The sequence below is a fragment of the Phlebotomus argentipes genome, unplaced genomic scaffold (genome assembly GCF_947086385.1).
Source record: "Phlebotomus argentipes unplaced genomic scaffold, Phlebotomus argentipes genome assembly scaffold_18, whole genome shotgun sequence".
Taxonomy (NCBI): Eukaryota; Metazoa; Arthropoda; class Insecta; order Diptera; family Psychodidae; genus Phlebotomus; species Phlebotomus argentipes.
The window spans coordinates 197,324-217,841 of NW_026776177.1; the positions used below are offsets into that span (position 1 = coordinate 197,324).

Genomic DNA, 20,518 nt, shown 5'->3' on the forward strand with positions numbered 1-20,518 from the left:
CTGGGGCGCTGGTGCTGCACTTGGGCGCCCTCGAGGAGTCCCTCGTCCGTCCGCAGGACATCTACCTATGCGTGCGGCCCAGTGAGGACACCGGCACGCCACAGCTGCAGGTGGTGTGGCACTCAGCCAAGGCGGGCATCACGTACCGCGGCGTGAACGCACGGCGCGACTCCCTCAGTCCGCTGGCAGTGGAGATGCTGGCGGACGATCTGCCGCAGTTGCTACAGAGTCTGTTGGTGGGTGTCGAGCGGGTCATCTGTCGGCTGCCGCTGGACGATCTGACTTTCCCCGCGTCCGCGGACGAGGCGGCGTGCGAGGAGGTGAATGGGAGCGCGGGCGCACCGCGCCGCTTCCCCGACAGCACACTGAAGCGCCGTGAGCTGATAACGCGCAACACCATGATTAGCAACAAGTACACACTCCTGCGAGCCATCAAGAGTGAATCCGGCACAGTGGACTCCGCAGCGTCCGCGGGCGATGCTGAGACGGCGTCCATGCCACTCTTCTGTCTGGGTGGATCGTTTCCCCATATTGACAGTGACGAAGAAAGTGGCGATGAGACGAGGAAAACAAACACCACGACAGGTATGTAATATCACCTTAAATACACTGCGCACCCAGATTTTTTGCTCGCGCTCCGGCCGCCAAGAGACACACTTCTTCATTAAAACACTCCCAAGCACAGTAGTGTGTGGAGACCTTAAAGTATCCGGTCACGCAACGCCCTTAGAGGTCACTCGATCGAACCACGGGGAAGATAATATGCCTCAAATCTGTACATCACTTCCAAACATGAAATCTGTAGAGTTTTTGGGTATCTTTTCCGACCATAACCTCAAAAATATCACTAAGAAAGCGACGAAAGCTTTAAAAACTCCGCTTGAAAGCTTTCCAGATCACAAAATCAGCTGTAATGATTTAAAAAATGAACTCAAAACTGCTGATTTAGAGTCAAAATTGTCATTTTCCAAGTTCAAATGACTTTTTTTTGAGGTTATGTTTGACTTAAACACGATTTGCAGTGTTTGTAGACAACGAAGGTTCGAAATTGCACCGTTTTTAGCATGAAATCACAAAATTCTGCCAATAATTGGTGATTTCTTCGACTTGAGGATAAGAATTGATGTCCTTAAGTCGTTACATAACCTATAAAAACATATATTATGCTTGTTTTTGCGTGAAAATCGAAGAAAACCTAAAGAAACGAGAGAATTTGTCAGTAAAAGAAGCTGCAAGGAAAGGAAGATTGTATGTTTTTCAACACTTCCATTTCTTAAGTACTTCTGCTGAGCTGTACACCACTCCTGACTGTATTATCTCCCTCTTGAATGGAAATGTGACACCCAACGTGAAGGTGTATTTTGGTGCTGCATTTTGACGATGCAGGAATTAGTTTTCTCAATGATTCGCCCAAGAGAGTCTGTTGAAAAAATTCGGGCTCAACACGTTGGTCACATTCATTCCAACCAATTTACAACTTTGATGAGTTATACTTTTCTCTGACGGTGTCTTCTTTAATTTTTGCGGCAAATTTCAATTTATTGGGCAATTTTCCCACAAAAATTCTTCGCAGTGCATAAAAAAAAGAATATATTGACCCCAAAAGTCTCTCCAGTCGATCGTGTGTGTGTGTATCTTAAATAAATCTGACCTCATTGTCACTCTAAATTAATATGCCTCCAAAATAGACTGTGTGCAGAGCGGGTTTATATTTTCTATGAAATATTTCCCAATACTGTGTCAAATCTCGTGGCAATTGACGTTATATTTTGAAATATGGAGCCAGTCAGCTATTTGGTGCATGTCAAATGGCGGCAAATTCAATTCATCGAATGGTGTCCATCGTGCTCACGATGGGATCTCGCAAGCCGCATGACTGCCACTCACGCACCAATTGCACCAGAGAGACACTCTTTTCCTCCTGTGAAGTCATCAAGTGCACACCATAAATTTTTCCGCGATGCCCACTGGCTCTCTGCATTAATGGCATGTTTTGTTGCGCTTGTAGAAGTCCGAAAAGAGAATTTATCCGCGCGCGCGCTGCACCAGTCTAAATGCAGAGATCATTTTAATGTGAAATTGGACACACGAGACACGAATTAATATTCAAATTACCCTAGACTGCCTCTGCATAAATCAATTTAATAAATGAGTAGACCAACATCATTTTACAGAGTCTTCACGGCTCGACATGGCAAATGTATGTTATTCTTGCCAACCACCACTAATCTTATTCATATACATGGCTATTTTGTATAACATTCCGTGTAATTATAATACATTTAATTTGTCGCACTTCTTTGAATGCTCACAGTGGATTGACATCAAATAGGAGCTACTTAATCACTCTATATATGCACTTAAGTGACAAAGAAGAGTAAATAAGATTAACAGTTTTTCCCTCTGTGCGACCGATTATGCTTTTCCGTCACACTTTCCGCAAAACTGCCTGACAAAACTAATTCCACTTCTTCGGCATTCAGAAGCTGCGCCTTGTGCCTGAGATTCTTCGCAGTATTGGCCACACAATACCGAGAATCGACGTTGATTGACTGGAGACTATGTTTCGTGGGAGCCTAGATAGGGAGTCCATACAGAGGCGAAACGTGCAAAAAAGTCACTTCCTTGGCTCGCGGCGAGCATGGTTTGCTCACTTGGAGGTGGCGCATGAATAAAATTACCGTATCGAAAAGATAGTGAATGACATAACAGGTTATATGCTTTTTGTTATACCTGCACATTCGAGACAAGAATCTCCGAGAAAATCTCTTGGGGAGAGGAAGAAAAAACGTGTAAAACACGATGACTCTCTTGCTACAGTTCCCAAACAACCACAGAGCCGACCACTGGCCATTCTGGCTTCCCATGAGAAGCCATCAGTATCGGAATAACCATCGACGTATAGATGTAATTGGCATAACATGGCCACAAGCTTCCTTATCAAAAATCATGACGAAATTTTGCACAAGAATGAAAGTTTTCTGGCCTTTTTAATTACACAGAAAGAAAAAATTAGTAGGATTTTGTAAAATTTTGTAAAAAATTTCTGAAATCGTATGGAAAAATTACGAGCATGCTAGTGAAAATGTCTTCCGGGTAAACATTTGTCAGATTTTGTAAAATTTTTTTACAAAATCATCTAATTGACACATTTTACCAAACCGGCTCGTAATAGTTTGTAAGTTTTCGTTAAAATATGTGCTCGTAATCTTTACCTGCCGTTTGTAATCCTTTGTGATCCTTCTAATGGGTTTACATATTTTCGTAGTTTTATGTAAAATTTTCTTGGGTTTGTAATTTTTGGGTTAGAGAAAAAGATTTTTGATTTTTTTTTTACAACTATATTAATAAAAAAAATACATTGTTATACATTTTATCTTTAAATTTATAAATCTATTTGCCTACAAACTTATTCAAAAAACAATCAATGTTATAAACCACGAATCATAATCTAATTTTCTGACAACAAGAGACTTTTTAACCTAAAAAGTGTTTGAAAAAGTGCAAATTTCTACCTGAATATGTTCTGGACAATCTTCAAAAACCTTTTTATAAAACTCACATCTTAGAAAATGAGCACACTGATGCGTTGACGACTCTGCTCGTCGAAAAGCTCTCGGAGGCAGCGTTCTTCCAACGTTGTCCGGAATGAATCCCATTTGGAGGCAAGTCCGGGCGATGTTCTCTGATGCTCGCGGTCTGATTCCAGTCGTGTTGCCGTGGAGTAATATTGCGAGGTTATGTTGTCCTCTTTGCATCCTCAGCTACTTCTGATGCACTGTAGATTTGTCCTGGACAATACACGAATCTTATCAGCATCCTTGTAACTCGCTGACGGTGAATTGAGGAATTTTTCCCTGAAGAGAGAAAATAAGTCAATTATGAGGCGAATAAATTCACCAATTCGAGGAAAGAAAACACTTACCAAATAGTGTCTGGTGCAAAAATGCACAATTCAACACTTGAAGACGCACATAAAGTACATTTTCACTACTTTTCCGCGGTAAAAACTGCATTATTTGCTGAATTACGGCACTTTTCACGACACGAATGCGTTCTGTTCCACCATCTTTTGACAAACTGACTTGCCACCGAAGCAACAGAGACAAATATACTAGAAATGCTGAAAATCTATTTGTCTCTTTCGCACTTGCAGCTGTGGTCAATGATGGGTGATAAAAGGTCGTAAAAGTTTGTAAAAATTTGTTATATTTCGTAAAAATGTTAAGATTTTTATGAAAAATTACCTAATTTTACATATTTTTTGTAACTTTTCGTGAAAAAGGCAATTACTATCGTGTTTAACAAGCTTTGTCACTATTTCAACTATTTTTTTCTTTCTGTGTACACGATAATAATAGATTTTCAAGCTTCACGCGATAAAAAACGTCTTGGGAATTTTTCACCCTTTAGTTCATTGCGCTGCCCTGAGAAGGTTATTAGACACGAACTGCATTTCCCTTAAACTCCTTATTCCGCTGCGAACAATAATAATTTTATTATGACTTTGATGTCCATAATGGTGAAAATTTAATAAAAGACCGTGTACAGCTCATGGAATGCTTTAGACAGTTTGTTTTCCCATGCAAAGCATTTGGGAAGAAGAAAGGAAAACTTCCTGAAAAGCCAACATGTGTTCTTCAAGTTCTTTTGTATTTTTAGCCATTCAGACATCTGTTTTATGGCACCAAGTCACGACAATTTCCAGAAATTCTATGATAATTGAATTGCAATTCTATATCTTAAGTGCATTAGTCGGAGCGGCACGCAACTTGTAGTCGTTCTAAGGCCAGAAAAACACACAAACATATTGAAGAAAACTAATTGATGGAACATTTGGTGGCTCCAAGTGGATCCATTAAGCGTCTCTCCATCTCTTCATCATGACAAACTATATTCAATTAAAGAGTCGTTAGAATTTTTCAGCGTGTTAGGCAAGAACAGGAGTCAGATTGATCTAAGAAAACCTCTCTTCTTTGCAGTGGTGAACACTCCTCAAGAGATCAGCCCGCCCAAATCAATACAAGACTTGCCGGAGAAACTACTAATGGCAGGAATTTACTTACCAGGTAAGAGATTGCTCCGGTGTTTGTATCTGGAAATTATCGTCAATTAATCAAAATCATGTTAAACCACCACGCACCAGATAAGTAAATGCCTATTTGTTAAATTTAATATTGGATAATATCGCGCTGCAAGTGAGTGTGATCGCATTTATGACCCCAATTTTATGCTCAACAAACTTATTCAACAACATACTCACATAACATCAACTTCCAGTGATTTTTGCGTAGGTAAAAATGATAAGTTGGGAGTTCCTCCGCCCCCTTACAACATAAGGCAACAAAACTCCATCGTCGTTGACTTGTTACAAAATTCCACCTTTTATTGTTGCCTATAGAGATTCCTATATTCATGCTCATGTGTTCATGGTTTTGTAGTTCCCTTTTGTGTTCCAGTTCTTCATCGCCACAGATGAATCATTGCACTCCATTCTTGATTAAAATAGCATGGAAAATTGCCCTGACTGATTACACCCACGCACGCCGCGATGATCTTATTCTAATGTGCAACATCCACCAATCTGTATGTTTGCAAATTTTATTATGTTAAACAGTGAAAAACGACCAATCCACTTCCTCCATTGTTCACACACTGAACTAAGAACATGAACACATGGGCAGAATCTCTGCAAATAGAGGAATTATCTGGAGTGTCACTCTGAGTTAATGCCATCATTTTTGTGAAAAGAGTCCGAAGGTGTCTCTTGCGCTTAATCTCGCCAGCATCTCTCTCGCTTTCATATCGGACAATTTATCTGAAGCTTAGAAATTCAAACTAGGAAGTATGATTTCTCAGAAAAGTCAATTCACACAACGTGGGAAAAAGATTAATAGAACACGAGGAGAAAAAAGTCCTGGTAAATGACAAGGGGGAGATATTGTGGTCAGAAGTGGTGTACAGATCAATAAAAGTATTCGGAAGTGCTTGAATATGTCCAATATGATGTGTTGAAAAGATCCTTTCAACAGAAATTGACGCAATAATTAGAGAAAAAGAATTGTTCTTAACATCTTTCTAGGTTATGTTATAAAATTAAGATAAACTTTTCCAGTAAATAACCTTCAAAATCAGTTATTCAGGCTTCTAAGTTGGTAAAATGTGCAATTTTCTGACACAATAATAATGAAATTTCGTGAAGATTACAAATATTCAAGGTATAATAGTGTTAATTACGCTAAACTTGATCATAACCTCAAAAATATTTATTCAGAATACAAAATTGTCTCTTTCAAGAGCTGTTTAATGGATTTTCTGCTCTTAAAAAGCAAATTTCCTACAGTGTTGTCTTGAAAACATTCCAAATCAGTTTCTTTCAGAGATTCTTTTCGATATTTCAAGGTAATTTTTAGGTTATGTGCGAAAATGCATCCAAAAAAGCGATTTAAAATGAAATTATGCCAAAATATCCACTGGAAACTTCAAATACTTCTAAAATACTGTTTCTTTGTGAGTTTTCAATGTCATAAAAGTAAAAATTGAGTCTCTTTAAGACAAATTCTCATAAATTTGAGGTTATGCAGCGTTAGGCGGTTGTTAAAATCCACCGTTTAGCCGTATTATCTCGCCCTTGGTGAATGAATATTAATAATTGCTCTAGAAAGCATTCTTTCTCGAAGGTTCTTTTCCTTCCTTCTCAATCAATCCTTCAATTTTCTCAGCCAATTCATTGGTGGAAATACATCAATATTTCACTACAATTTATGTGTTTATCAATGGGGCGATTTGAAGGCAAGCGGAAAGGTTGCATTGTGTGTTGCCTGAAGATTTGTTGACGGCATTTAATTGAATAGTATTGAATTTGTTTCGTGGCGATATTGGCCGTAAGTAATAAATGCATAAGACACTCATACATATGGACAATAATAATTGTGTTGCCTTTATGCACATGGCAAGAGAGAACCCATAAATTATCCTACCTGTGGCCAAAGAATATGGTAGTTTCGAATGCGGTAGGTCGTCAGTTGCCGGGCATGAATGGCGCGGAGTATCATGTTATAAAGCAGCTAAAACGGACGAACTTTATGGGCGATTGCACTATCACACGCTTTTTCATACCACGCACAACAAGGCATTTGTACACCAAATGCTTGTGCGGAGTAATTTGTTCAATTGCACTTTGCATTCCCATCGCGCGCCATCGATTGTGCTCATAAATTTCTTTTACTCAATTCGCGAAATTCCATCCATTTCTCCCCAGAGAGTTGTGACATTGTGATTGCGCGCGAGGCAATATAAAACGCCTCAATGAGCCACAAGAGATTCTCTTCTTCTCCTTTTTTTTCTCCACACCGACAGACAATTAATCACCGCCCACGAAGACTTTGCCATGTGATTTTTGCCTCTATCCGAGAATCAAGGCCTCTCTCTAATCCTTTTGATACTCAATTGACGTTCGCGCGATGCAATCGGCGGATGGATAGGAATTATTACTGTGGGCAGTGAGAACAACTTAATCTCAGAAATGTTCTGCACAACACTCGCACATATGATGCTTAATCACAACAAAAGATCAAGAACATTTCTCAGTGCAATTCATGAGATGGAATTTGTAATTCAATTAAGTGGATATTTATGGGGTTGTGCGCTACTTTAGATAGATTTAGTGCACACTTGCGCGGCTCAGCATTCACAACTAAACCATGGTTTCCAAAGTGTCAAAAATCCCATTTTATCGCACCAACAATAATAATTAATAATGCTTGTTTACTCATCCACTACGAATAAATATATTTAAATATATCGTAATGACACATGAAATAATGTATGTTTAAATGTGAAACTTCGCACAATCAATGTTCATTAAAAATTCTCAATAATTTACCTTCACATCGTCGACAAATATGGCAATATTAATTGCACATTTGCGACTTAAGATGTAGAATTAATCGCTCATGATATTCCTATAAAAGTTTATCATCAGCTTGATTAATACTTTGTTCATTTGCCGGATCCAGTGAAGAAAAGATCAGTCTTTTCTCTCCCTCATAGTTGCAATTACATGTAACAAATTGCAAGTTTACAAGTCTTGGCAACGATTTATCGTTTAATATCGACAAACAAAACACCTCATTCATTCCACCCAGAAAATAACGCTATAAAAGTTGTATTCCTTTATGGTATTAATTTAATACGAGTTGTAGACAGAAAGAAACTCTTGTCGGATTCATTTATTTAGACTCCTTGACCAAAGAGGAGTCACAAGTTCAGTGTTATATATGGTGATGCTTTGCCATCAAGTTCAGACTTAAACTAAATGGACGCGAGGGAGAAAAGATCGCGCGCGCGGAAAAAATCACAGTGCAACAACAGCGACTATGTATGGGAAAAACGGAAATTGTTCATGAATTATTGTTATACACTAACATATAAATTGACTTTTGTCGTGGCCAAAGTGGAACACACTGTAGAAATCGAAAGGGAGTTTGTTAGAAAATGAAATTGAAGAAAACTTTTCTTGTCATTACCAATTGTGTATCCCATTTTTCTCCCGCTCCACGTCATGTCACCTCTTCTCATCTGACCAAATGGCAATTTCATTTCGCAAATTTATGACTCAACTCCTTTTATGCTTGCCTCAACTATATTTTTCCACCACAATTCACAACACACTATTTTTGCCGCAAAACATCTGTGAGAAAGATTTGGCCTCGCAATTCGTCTACGATTCGATTTGCTCGAGCTTTTTTGGGTTCACCAAAAGGGAATCCCAAGGGGCAAATCACAAGGCGGCTTTTGGGGAATCTTGAAGCGTTCAAGCAAATATTTAATTATTTATTAATGCTTTGTATGGGAAAAAATAAATATTTGAATAAACTCATTAAACAATGATTATTTTCCAGGTAAAATTGCCAAATAATCAAAAATTTGATTATTTTCAGAAAAATATTTAAATAAATCAAATCTTGAGGTCATTGCAACTTTATTTTACATTATTGTGAATTTGTAAAACTGCGTTCAATTAATATATTTCATCGCGTGAAAGCAAAAAGAAAAACCATAGAATTCACGTAACAATCAAGAAATTAGACAATATTGATGTTTTCTGGTAAATAAATACAGATTTTTTGCATTTATATGACCATTTATGTGTTTTCGAACATCTTTTGAGCCTTTCCAAGGAAATTGATTAATTTTCCGAAGCATTTACAATTCTTTGCATAGAAAAAAATACGATTCATTGAAATTAAAGAAGATCTTTTTACGTCAACGTGGAGGAAAATTGACAGAAATTGGGCGGAAGTTGGAATTTTCTACCCTAAAAACACTCTTAAAACCTCTATTCAAAAGTGGAGGCATGAAAATGGTTTTTTAACAGCTGAAATTCATATTAAATAAACTCTCAACTTTACCTTGCATCGCCTTTTCATTAAAAGCGCAAAATTGCCACCCAAAATTGTAGCTTTTATGAACTAAATCTCGAAATATTTAAATATTATATATCAAAAAATTCAAGGAATAATCAAAAAATAATTAAAATTTGTTGGAAAAAGCAAGAAATTATTGAATAATCTCAAATCGCGAATGATTTTCCCCTTGGAGACTCCAAAATATTGCGTGTAAATTGAGATTTTCATCTCCAAATGATCTCATTGCTCAAGACAAGTCTCAAGATATTGTCTTATTGATTTGCATGGGGCGAAAAAATTCAAATGTTTTAATTTTATCTCTCTCTCTTGCAGGCATAAAAGACAAGAACAATACTTCGATTATCGTGATCGAGGCTCAGAAATTGATGGAAGCAGCGGTGAATTGCTACGAAATCGCCACTGTCTTTCTCTACTACAGCACAGTACCTACTAGGTAAGACATTTTTTGCACCTCTCTTGTCGCCTCAACGCGCCTTTTTTTCCCGCGCCACTTCCGAAATACTTTCCTCGCCTTCTTCGCGCCATTTTTCCATAATTGCAAATTGACATGTGTTCCGATAGTGATCTACAATATATGTATATGCATAATTAATTGCTACACACGTGTATTTTTTTTAATGTCTTTTTCACGCCAAATAAGCCAAGAAGATAAAGAAAAAAATCACTTACCGTTGTTTACGAAAATGTCCATTGACAGAATGCGATCTTGACCTCAAGTGAGTGTATTTACATTTACACTTGAGGCATTGCGAAATGAAACATCGCGATGTTGGGTGATATTTTTCAATGGGTGGAAATATCAATTGGACTTAGGATAGGAAAAGGTGTGAAAGACATTTTTGCATTGAACTACATTCGGTGGATAAAATCGCCTCAAGAGGTTGGATTTTAATGCGATGGTGTAATTATTTTGAGATTTTTTATTACCTTGTCAATTGAAAACCCATATTTGGCCGCGGAAGGTTAACGCGTTATGCAAACAATTATTTAAGGAAATCTCAGGTGAGAAAACATTGAGGCGGCAGAAAAGCTGAGGAAATTAGCCGAAAGCTTCGAGTGAATTAGATTGTGTGGTTTTCCACTGCCATTTGGGACAGATTGAACGGGTTTTTGAGGTGTTTAAGAGCACCACAAGATACATAACTAATTATACATTTTCACACATTATCACTCTGGCTTCTCCCAGATATAATATTACGTGAATTGCATAATGTTTAGCTCATTACTCGCGCTAATAGAGATTATTTTCATGGGATTTCATAAATGTATGCAACAATATTAGCCACCAAGCGTTCGCTGAGCAGTGAAAAAGTAATTTGATAATCCGGGAGAGCACAAGATAATCCGCACAACCGGTAAGATGGAGCGGCTGAATCTTCGCTGGCTGAAGTGATGGGAAAAGATGTTGCCATAGGAGATGAAATATGCGTGAGATGGACTAGTTATTTTCGGTTAAATTGCAGATTAAATATTGTTGAACGGAACATAAAAAATAGAAAGCTCTCTGAAGAATTTAAATAAACATTCGATGTTTATGGGTGCAGTCTTGAGAAATTTCTATGCATTAACAATGTTTTTTTTTCTTAATATCGCGCACATTTTGCTGCAAAGTCGCGGCTTTTTGTTGTCCTTGTGGTGTTTGGTGGAAAAATTGTTTAGAAATTTTCGGAATCATCGAAGAGAGAGAGAGAGATACAAATGGCTTCTCACTTTGTCTTGTGAGATATCTAACGCGAGATGTATTTGTCGTATTTCGCGTGTAAAGTGAGTGGGCGAAGCATGTAACACACTTTATGAATGAAACTCTATGTGCATTTTGTTTATGGGTAAAAATTTATTAATTCAAAAAGTGGGTGACACGAATGTTTTCGATGGCGTTTTCACAAAAATTTCGCAATATTTCAACTCTCATGTTCTTGTTCCTTTTCCTCTCTCTCCTTTCATATAAAATCTTGTGCCTCGCGCATTTGTATACAAATATATCGACAACACTTATCACGAGGCTATTTGGAAAACACGTCTAGACGAAGTGAGACGGCATAAATTAATAAAATATTGTGAATTTGTTAGTCATTTGCCACAATGTATTTCACTCTTTCTCGCGTCGACTCCGAAATTTACATGTGTTGTGAGTAAGCACTCTGCATTAATTAGCATTTGCAGGTACACAATTTGAATTATTACACAATTATTGTGGCAATTTCTTGAGATTTATTACCATCAGCTGCTCTTGATTCCCAAAAGGGATCTTTGAATGCAATTCAAGGTATCAAAACACCCTATTTTAAAGGGTTTCTTTTCAATAATGACCATTCAATTCAAAATTAATCACTCACAACTGCCAATCAGTTGTTGAAAAATCACCTTTGCCTGTCTCTCTTGGAAATTTATCACGCAAATACGTATTTATTTTATTGTGACTTTTCGCGAAAAGTGAAATATCTGCAAGTCTCGGCGGTGAGATGATGAATCGTGTGGCTGATGGTGCGAGACAGAATAAGAAGTGGCTGATGAAGCAATTAAAACTGGTTGAAAATACCCAAAAATGCACACCACGCACAAAAAACGTGCATTTATCGCGCCAGTGTCTTTTTTAAATATTTTTATTGAAATGATCTGAGCAATTATTAATTTATTCTTGCACGCGAAAAAAGGCGCAATTAAAAGGCAAAACATTTCTGGCTTCTTCGCAGTCCCGTCCCTTTTACCATCCACTTGGTGGCGAATGAAAGTGCCGAGCTGAGCGTGCTGGAGCTGTTGGACAGCAGCCTCCAGTTGCTGCATGGGCATGTCGCCGTCAAGCGCGTTATCGTGTCCGGGACATTCCAGATATCAGCGGCGGATCAGCGATCGCCCAGAGATCACTTGCCAGCCAGTCGTGTCGAGGTAATGTCCACGGCGGCGTCCCACAAATTGGACACTCTCACCCATCCAATTAATTCTCTCTCCCTCTCTGCAGATTAAGTACTGCTGCTGCGCGTCTGATTCATCAATCAGAAGTTACATAAGCCCAGAAAACGTCCTGCGAGTGCACGGCGGCGAGCGCGACCACGACCAGCAGCAGTGGCGGGAGTTCTTCATTGCCCTCGAGCCAATTCAAAGTCAGTGCATTTCGGTGGGAAAGAAACTAGTTACCGTAATGGGAGACATCAGGAATTCGGACCAGCAGGTATGGTGTCAAAAAAACTGTGTGTTTTCTATGCTCTTTTTGCCTTAATCGCGATCATCCACAAATATTGGATCTTGAGCGACAGTTTCGACGTGTGACAGTCTGAGTCGCACGCGATCTCGCTGCCACTTTTCACGGTGAAATTGCAAATGCGTTCGGACAGAAGTTGAATTCATTAGAAGGCCACTTTGGCCAATTCTCACGCGAATACGTGAATAGATTGGTTACAAGACGATGTCTTGATGCTTCAGGGTTTGCCGTCGCGGCGACAGCTTCACTCGCAGCATCGCGCCCTGAGTCGCGCCCTGATGGATCCGGAGCTGCAGAATCTGCGCCGCAAGGGTCTGGCCACACTGTCGCGCCTCCAGGAGCGATCGCAGCGCGTCTCGGGCCACGATTCGCAGGCGGAGGACGAGAGGCGGCGCAGCGACGACGCCTCGCGTGACATGGATCATGTGGCGATGCGTCTGCAGGAGGTGGTGACCATCTTCCACGAAGTCGACAGAGCGGCACTGAGGCTGGAGCAAATGACTGAGCAGCGCAGAGAGCGACTCCGCGAAATGACTCGCCAGCGGGCACTCGAGGATGAGATCAATGAGGTATGGAGACCGCAGAAATCACTCTTCTTCCACTTTTCACCTTTCCGCAAAACATCCGCCGCGTGGATGTGAATAATTTTTCAATTCCAATTTTGTCAACCCAATGCCGACAAATTGGCCATTGATTTAGTATTTGATGCCTTCGCGATTTTATCGCTCGCGCGCACAAATTCGCCTTATCACGGCGCAATCAGCTGCCATTTGTCAATCGGAAATGGGCATTCAAAGGTGTCTCTCTCTCACTCTCTGCTCACCATTCCAATTCCACATGTTTTAACACTGTGATTTCACTCAACACCTCTTTAGTATTCAACATGCAACAAATCGATCATCACAGGCACCGTTTAAAACGTGAATGATTCACACGAGACTTTCATGTCATTCGCATATTTTTCACCTTTTTATCACCTTTTAATTGCCACAAAATACAGCTTACAAAACATAGCGGAGAGGGATAAAGACAGGGCCTCGTGAGAGTCATTTGAAAAGAATTCCATCATTTACCTCTAAGTTAATTGAGATGTTACGCCCAATAACTTGGAGGGATTCCTTGCTTTGCTCCTCGTCTCATCAACAAATTGTTTATTAGCTGTCGTCAGTTTGTACAAAGTTGCATTTTCAACGAGAATATTAACAAAATATTCACATAGGGTCATTCGCAAGTGAATATTCCGCGCAATGAGTGCAAATGGCGCGCATTAAGAATGTGATCTTTGGGCCTTTTTCCGGAGAAAATCTTTACTGCTTATGCAAATTAGCTGCGAGACACGGTGATTTTCAGTGCTCAGTGAAACACCCTGTCATTTTCCCTGCCCATCATTCATGTGCAATGCAGAATTCCGATGCTCACAGTGCGGCAATGTCTTTGGGCTGGGAATGGAGTAAAACTCCCCAGAAAATTAATTGCAAGCAATCCATCAGAGAGACGGACGGATGTTACTTTGATCTTCACACCAGAGCGATTATCCAGCGCTATTTTTACCACGTATATGATCGCTGTTTTGCATTTTGACGTTATGGACAAGGGGAAATGAGAAAAAATTGCGCTCCCCTGCTATTTTTCTCGTCACGCCGAGCCTGTCAACACCCCAAGACAGCACAGGATCTCAGCCACGATCCCGCCGAAGACAGAGAGAGAGAGAGAGAGACCTTCGCGAGAATAACTGCTCTAGCAGAGGAATTCAGCCTCCATTGATCCATTCATGTGAGAAACGCAAACGAGATCTTCATATTCGGGGATGTTCATGAGAGAAGATGACTTGCTGGAGATCATTAATGCAGTTTATTGCTCAATTTCCCTCAAATCACTGCCCAAGAAGTGGAGATCATAATTGATTTTTCCATCTTTGCAAATGTTAAATTCGCAAGAGGCAATTTTGGAGGCATCCTAAAGTCCAAATTACAACTCTTTGGATCACAACATTGATGACTATCAGTGTGGGAATTCATGGTGAAACGCCATAATATGATTTCTGATATGCGATTGGTAATAATATACATGACGATCATTGGCAAATATGGATATCTCCTGAGATGATGGCAGAAATTGATTATTAACCAAAGCTGCGCTGCGGCAAATGACTTTGCTTGATAGAAAGTCAAGTTGTAGGAAGTTTTGAAAGTGAAAAAAATGAATTAAGGTCAAGTTCAAGAAGGCTTCGTTGCAACTTTAAATTCATACCATTTTTAATAAGCTGTCATAATAATTGCGATTAGTATATTATACGAATGTGGTGAATTTATCTTCTTCGAGACATAAAACCAAGGAAATAGACAATAATGCTGTTTTTATGTAAAAAATCACATATTTATTAGATTTTCCGACCATTTGTGCACATTTCAATGCACCAGATTGAGGTTAGCTTCGATCCTTTCCTTATTTTTTATTCAATTTGTTGTTCACGCGTACAAAAATTGCAACTGTGCTAAAATTTCGCAACAAAGACATCTTCCCGGACAATCTGACCAGCAGAATCCTTCAAGATTCCCATCAGAAACACGCTCAATGTCAAGATTAGTATTTTATACGGACTGAAATACGAAATCCGTAAAGTTGCAACGAGGCGTAATTTTGCAAAATTTAGGTGAAATTGTAAATAAACAAAAAATTACACAATACTTTGTTTTCATTTCAATTATAATTGTTATTATTACTATTATGGTCAGCAAAAGCTCTGCAAACACTAGTTTTTACTATCTAAATCCCACCGTAGAGATTTCAGACGGATTTGATTTGATAAATTATATGAATTAGCAGAAAAACTTTATCATTCACATTGAATGCATCTGTTGAAGAAGAGTCAATAGAAAGTTTTGCAGTTGGTGAACAATAAAAACTACCCGCGAAATCACTAAAGCTTCACTGCAAGTCAAGATCACCCAACTTTGCATTGATATTCAACAGATAATGAAGGCAAAATATCATCAACCGGAAAGGTGATAGTGATGGAAAAAAAGTGTGTATTTGTGATTGTCTGATTGCAAGAAAAAGGCCTTCTTTCTCTCTTTCTCTCTCCTGAGATTTCCGTAATTAATAGAGCCGTTTACATGCCACTTGCCACTATTTTCTCATACAATCCATAATACATAAACACAATATTCCCTCCCCTCGCGAGCCGGGGAATTTTAATGAACATCATCGCGCAATGTAGGAGAAATATTTGTGCACGCACCCATTTCACCATGTTTGCTGGCTATAGATAGTAATTTAATTAATAATTCATCGGTGATTTATTAATTACTCTTAATTTCTCTATTTTCTTTCACTCCACCACAACTCATGTTCTGTGTGTGCGCGCAAGAAAGAAAAAATTCATATTCACTTCACTTCAGGTCTTAACGTGGATGAGAAACGACGGTGATGAGTCTCTGCATAAATATACACAAGTACCACTGGAGTCGGGCGACATAATTAAAGATCAAGAGCAAGATTTTGAGAAATTCTACTTCATATCGATGGTGAGTTGACACAAATTTCCTCTCATGCACACACTTTCTCACGGGATGCACGGCGCTTTGCGCTCTTGCAGAAACATCTTGCCAAGGGGCGAGATCTTCATGAGGCCACGATGGAGATAGAGAACCTCAAGGACAGCGCGTGTGCTCTCAAGCAGCACCTCAGACAGTTCAGCGAGAAGCTCGAGACGACGCGCGAGAGGATCGAGGGAGCGGCCAGACTGCATCACCTGCTGGGGCTGCATCTGAAGGAGGACGATGTGCAGCTGGAGATGCAGCGCCTGGCGGAGAAGATCGGCGATCTGGGGCTCATTGAGCGATGCCGCGAGGCCAAGAACAGGAGCAAGTGCGATCCGCCGGAGACCAGCACGCCCATCAAGAGCACACCCGCGCCCAAGACCACGCCAGTGCAGATCTGCAACTGCTGGATGGATCAGATGGAGGACAGCAAGCCGGCGCTGCCGCTGCTGGCGGAGGCGGAGAAGGAGGACCGCGAGGAGGGCCTCGAGGAGGAGGACGAGGAGGAGCACTCGAAGCTGGCGGACTCCGGCCTGGGCGGATGTGATCGATGTGAGGGCAATGACAAGCTGACCCGCGCGTGCTCGTGCCAGAGCTTCGAGGACGCCACGCTGGCGTGCGTGAAGAGCAACAACAGCGACGATCTCGAGGAGGACTTTGAGGTGTCGCAGAAGCAGACAGACATACCAACACCCTTTCAGCCAAACTCCCATCTGCACTGTCACTCGTCCAATCTCCACCTGTCCGAGTTTGACGAGGAGACGGGCCTGGATCAGAAAACGCAGAAGTGAGTATGAGCCAAGGATACCAGTGATGATTGTGTGTGTAATTGTGATCAATCGCAGGACGCTTCTCTTGATCATGCGAGAAATGATCGGAACAGAACGCGACTATGTAAGGTCGTTGCAGTACATCATTGAGAACTACACCCAGGAATTGCTGAGGGATGACATCCCTCAGGCGCTGAGAGGTCAGAGGAATGTAATATTTGGGAATGTCGAACGCATCTACGAATTCCACCAACAGTATTTTCTAGAGGAGCTCGAGAGGTAATAATAATGAATGTCAATTAATCACTGAACCTTCACTTTTACCTGCAAAAATCCTCTCGACAATTCCACAGATTCGAGAAGAATCCTCTTAAGGTTGGATCAACCTTCTTGCGACACGAGAGTAAATTCTATCTTTATGCCCTGTATAACAAGAATAAGCCCAAGAGTGACTCCCTGATGAGTGAATATGGAACGGCATTCTTCAAGGTAAGATAATCACCGCGAGCATTTGGGGGTGGGGTAGACACATCGTGAGAATTGATTTGTTTCTCTTCTCTCCACAAAAACAAACAGTCCAAGCAACTGGAGTTGAACGACAAGATGGATTTGGCGTCGTACTTACTGAAGCCCGTGCAACGAATGGGAAAGTATGCGCTTCTTCTTCAACAACTCATGAAAGCTTGCTCCAATATTCAGGTAAGAATACTTTCACTCTCGCCACTATTCGAATGAAAAATCACGCTTTTTCTTCAATTCACATTGCGTGCAAATTGCTCTTCTTCAGGGATCGGCACTGAGGTACATTGCAGAGGATCTGGAAGAGCTTCAGAAGGCCGAGGAAATGGTTCGCTTTCAACTGCGTCATGGCAATGATCTGCTTGCCATGGACTCCCTAAGAGACTGTGACGTTAACGTCAAAGAACAAGGAAGACTTCTGCGACAGAATGAGTTTCTTGTGTGGCAAGGTCGTGGTGGCAAAAAGACACTGCGCCAAGTCTTCTTATTCGAGGAATTGGTTCTCTTCAGCAAGGCCAGGAGATTCCCCGATCGGAAGGTGAGAACTTATCCCAGTTGATCCACCCAAAAAGAACTACTTAACTTAATTTTCTCCGGCAGAATCTCGATCTGTACATCTACAAGAACAGCATTAAGACATCTGACATCGGATTAACTGCCCATGTGGGTGACTCAAGTACAAAATTCGAAATTTGGTTCCGAAAGCGAAAACCAGACGACACTTGGACTTTGCAGAGCATGTCTGAGGACATCAAGAACATGTGGACTGAAGAGATTTCCAAGCTTTTGTGGAAACAAGCCCGAAAGAATCGAGGTATTTACTCAATTATTTTTTAATCTGGATCGATTTTGACGACTATAATTCCGTTTTTACGCCTCTGCAGAGATTCGACTTCTGGAGATGTCCTCAATGGGCATCGGTAGCAAACCCTGTCTTGATATTCGACCGAGCCAAAATCAAATTAATGATCGATCCATCAGTTTTTCACAACTTGGCAAGAGTAAGTCTTGAACTTGGGTTTGTTTTCAAGTACGTAATGTTACGGTTTTGTGGTTGTTGCAGCGCCCAAATTCCGGAACTCCTTCACTGGCAGCCAGACAGAAGTGAAGACCGCTCGGCGTCCCAATTCCATCATTTCCGTGAGCAGCATGTCCTCCGGCACGAGCAGTTCCTCCGTGAGCACGAGCGCGGCGTCCAGCAATGGCAGCACTTCAGGCGCCGGAAGCAGCAACTCCAGCGCTAATCCCTCTCGATCGTCGGCCAACACACTGCAGCTGGTGGAGGAGAACGTCCCAATTACCACTTGTATTGCATCGACGCTGGGCAGTGCGCCAAGTGGACGAAAGCACCACCGTTCGACAACATTAGTCAGCCAATGTTCTATGGGTGAGTGGAGTAGTTCGTTGGGGATTTATTTAGACTGTGGCTAATGGTGGAATTTGCTTGGCAGAGAGTGGGATAATAGCTGACATTTCCCTGTCGCCGGATGAGGCCAGCGATTTCCCGCCAAATTGGAGTCATGCACTGAAGAAGTCTCAGAGCTCCTCGACAACGTCTGATAACCAAAAACCCGCAGCAAGTACGGAAGAGAGGCCACAGTCCAGTACACCATCACCATCATCCCCCAACCCTTACATCACAGACTCAATCACCGTCCACCTCTAAGGCCGAGGCACCAGAGACTCACGTTGGCTCTCACTGAATCTGGACGCTTCCACACCTTCCAAATTGTACATACTTGGGAAAAATTTTACACCACAACTTCATCAACACAAACACTCTCACCCTCAATGAAACAAGCAGCCTTCTGTCCCAGACTAAAAAACACCCCCAGGAAAAAAAAATCACACGGATTCCGCAGTTCAGATGCAGTTTCAGAGAAAATGTACCTACAAAAAATATACTGACGAGAAATTTTTATATATTTTATTCACTAATGCAATTCTTAATTATTGTATTGATTTAGAGAATGAGAAGAAAAAAAAGAAAACTATTTCTATATGTATTAATTCTTAATTTAATGAACAGAAAACAGCAAGTATATATATATATATATCTAATAATGTTATGAAGAAAAATTATATTGTCTCCCTATTTTCGCCATTTAGCCATTTAAGTCTGCCAGAGAGAGAGAGATGAGTAGAATTATATTAATGTATTACTTTCCAAAACTCTTACTAATAGTTTCCAAATATACATTTTATTTTATTCTTTTTGTGTATTTCACACACTTTTCTTGAATATACATATGCATTATTATACAGCAACAAAGCGATGGTCTTTTACTTCCTCCCAAAAAACACCCAAGAAAAAACTCCTTCTTTGCGCACTTTGTTGATGGGTTAAGTTTCTGATTAACTGTTACGGCGCGATCTCTTCAGCAAAATCTTGACAATCGATAAAGAATCAGATGAGCGACGCGAATGGAAAGGTGCTTCCTTTTTCAGCTGAATACATTTGCTAATTGACCTCATTAGGTGATGAAATATTCGAAAAACGTGCAAAGAGCAATTTTTGTGAAGGGAAAAGTATATATTTTTTCCCTGATGATGTCTTGCATAAAGAAATATTTCTTTAGCCTTTATATGCATTCCGAGAATGTGCATCTCGAGCATGTTTTCAATTAACTTATCTCTCTAATTAAATTAATTGAAATTAATTTTAGCATATTTGCAATTCACCGAGTTGCTCCGCATGAATTCCTCGGCATGAAGTGTCTCTCAAGTGAAAGAAATGTATCTTAAATAACTCCTTATGGACTTGAATTGTTGGGGCCTTTTTGGTGAAATATCAGTCCAAAGCAATGTCTTGATCTCTGTGTCAATGTCTATAAATAGTAACTTCTTTATTAATAGCGCCAGATTTGAAAACGTGATTTCTCAGTCATCAAGAATCTACGAGCATTCAAGCTTTGGTTCAATGAACGGACATTTCTTGCTTGTTTCTTTTTTGCCATTCACACACATGGAATTGAAGAAAAAATGAGTCACCATTTAGGTCAAGCACTGACTATGCCAAATTTGCCAATGATGCTGATTTACCTTACACAAACCAGT

The 20,518-nt window shown here is 40.3% G+C and overlaps 1 protein-coding gene across 1 annotated transcript; it reads left to right on the plus strand.

Annotated features, from left to right (window-relative positions):
- Positions 1 to 194: 194 nt before the first annotated feature.
- On the plus strand, positions 195 to 19,752 carry LOC132259677 (uncharacterized). Its single transcript, XM_059757407.1, has 16 exons — positions 195 to 585; positions 4,983 to 5,069; positions 9,744 to 9,864; positions 12,125 to 12,317; positions 12,391 to 12,600; positions 12,852 to 13,199; positions 16,032 to 16,157; positions 16,229 to 16,959; positions 17,018 to 17,221; positions 17,296 to 17,431; positions 17,519 to 17,641; positions 17,730 to 17,999; positions 18,062 to 18,275; positions 18,346 to 18,462; positions 18,525 to 18,848; positions 18,913 to 19,752. The coding sequence occupies exons 1-16, from the start codon at positions 195 to 197 to the stop codon at positions 19,125 to 19,127; spliced, it is 3,810 nt and encodes a 1,269-aa protein (XP_059613390.1). The 3' UTR covers positions 19,128 to 19,752.
- The last annotated feature ends 766 nt before the right edge of the window (positions 19,753 to 20,518 follow it).

Coding starts and splice junctions, on each gene's coding strand:
- LOC132259677 (XM_059757407.1), top strand. CDS start 195: ATGCTGGCGGACGATCTGCCGCAGTTGCTACAGAGTCTGTTGGTGGGT. Junction 16,158..16,228: donor AATTCTACTTCATATCGATG/GTGAGTTGACAC, acceptor GCGCTCTTGCAG/AAACATCTTGCCAAGGGGCG. Junction 17,222..17,295: donor TTTCTAGAGGAGCTCGAGAG/GTAATAATAATG, acceptor ACAATTCCACAG/ATTCGAGAAGAATCCTCTTA.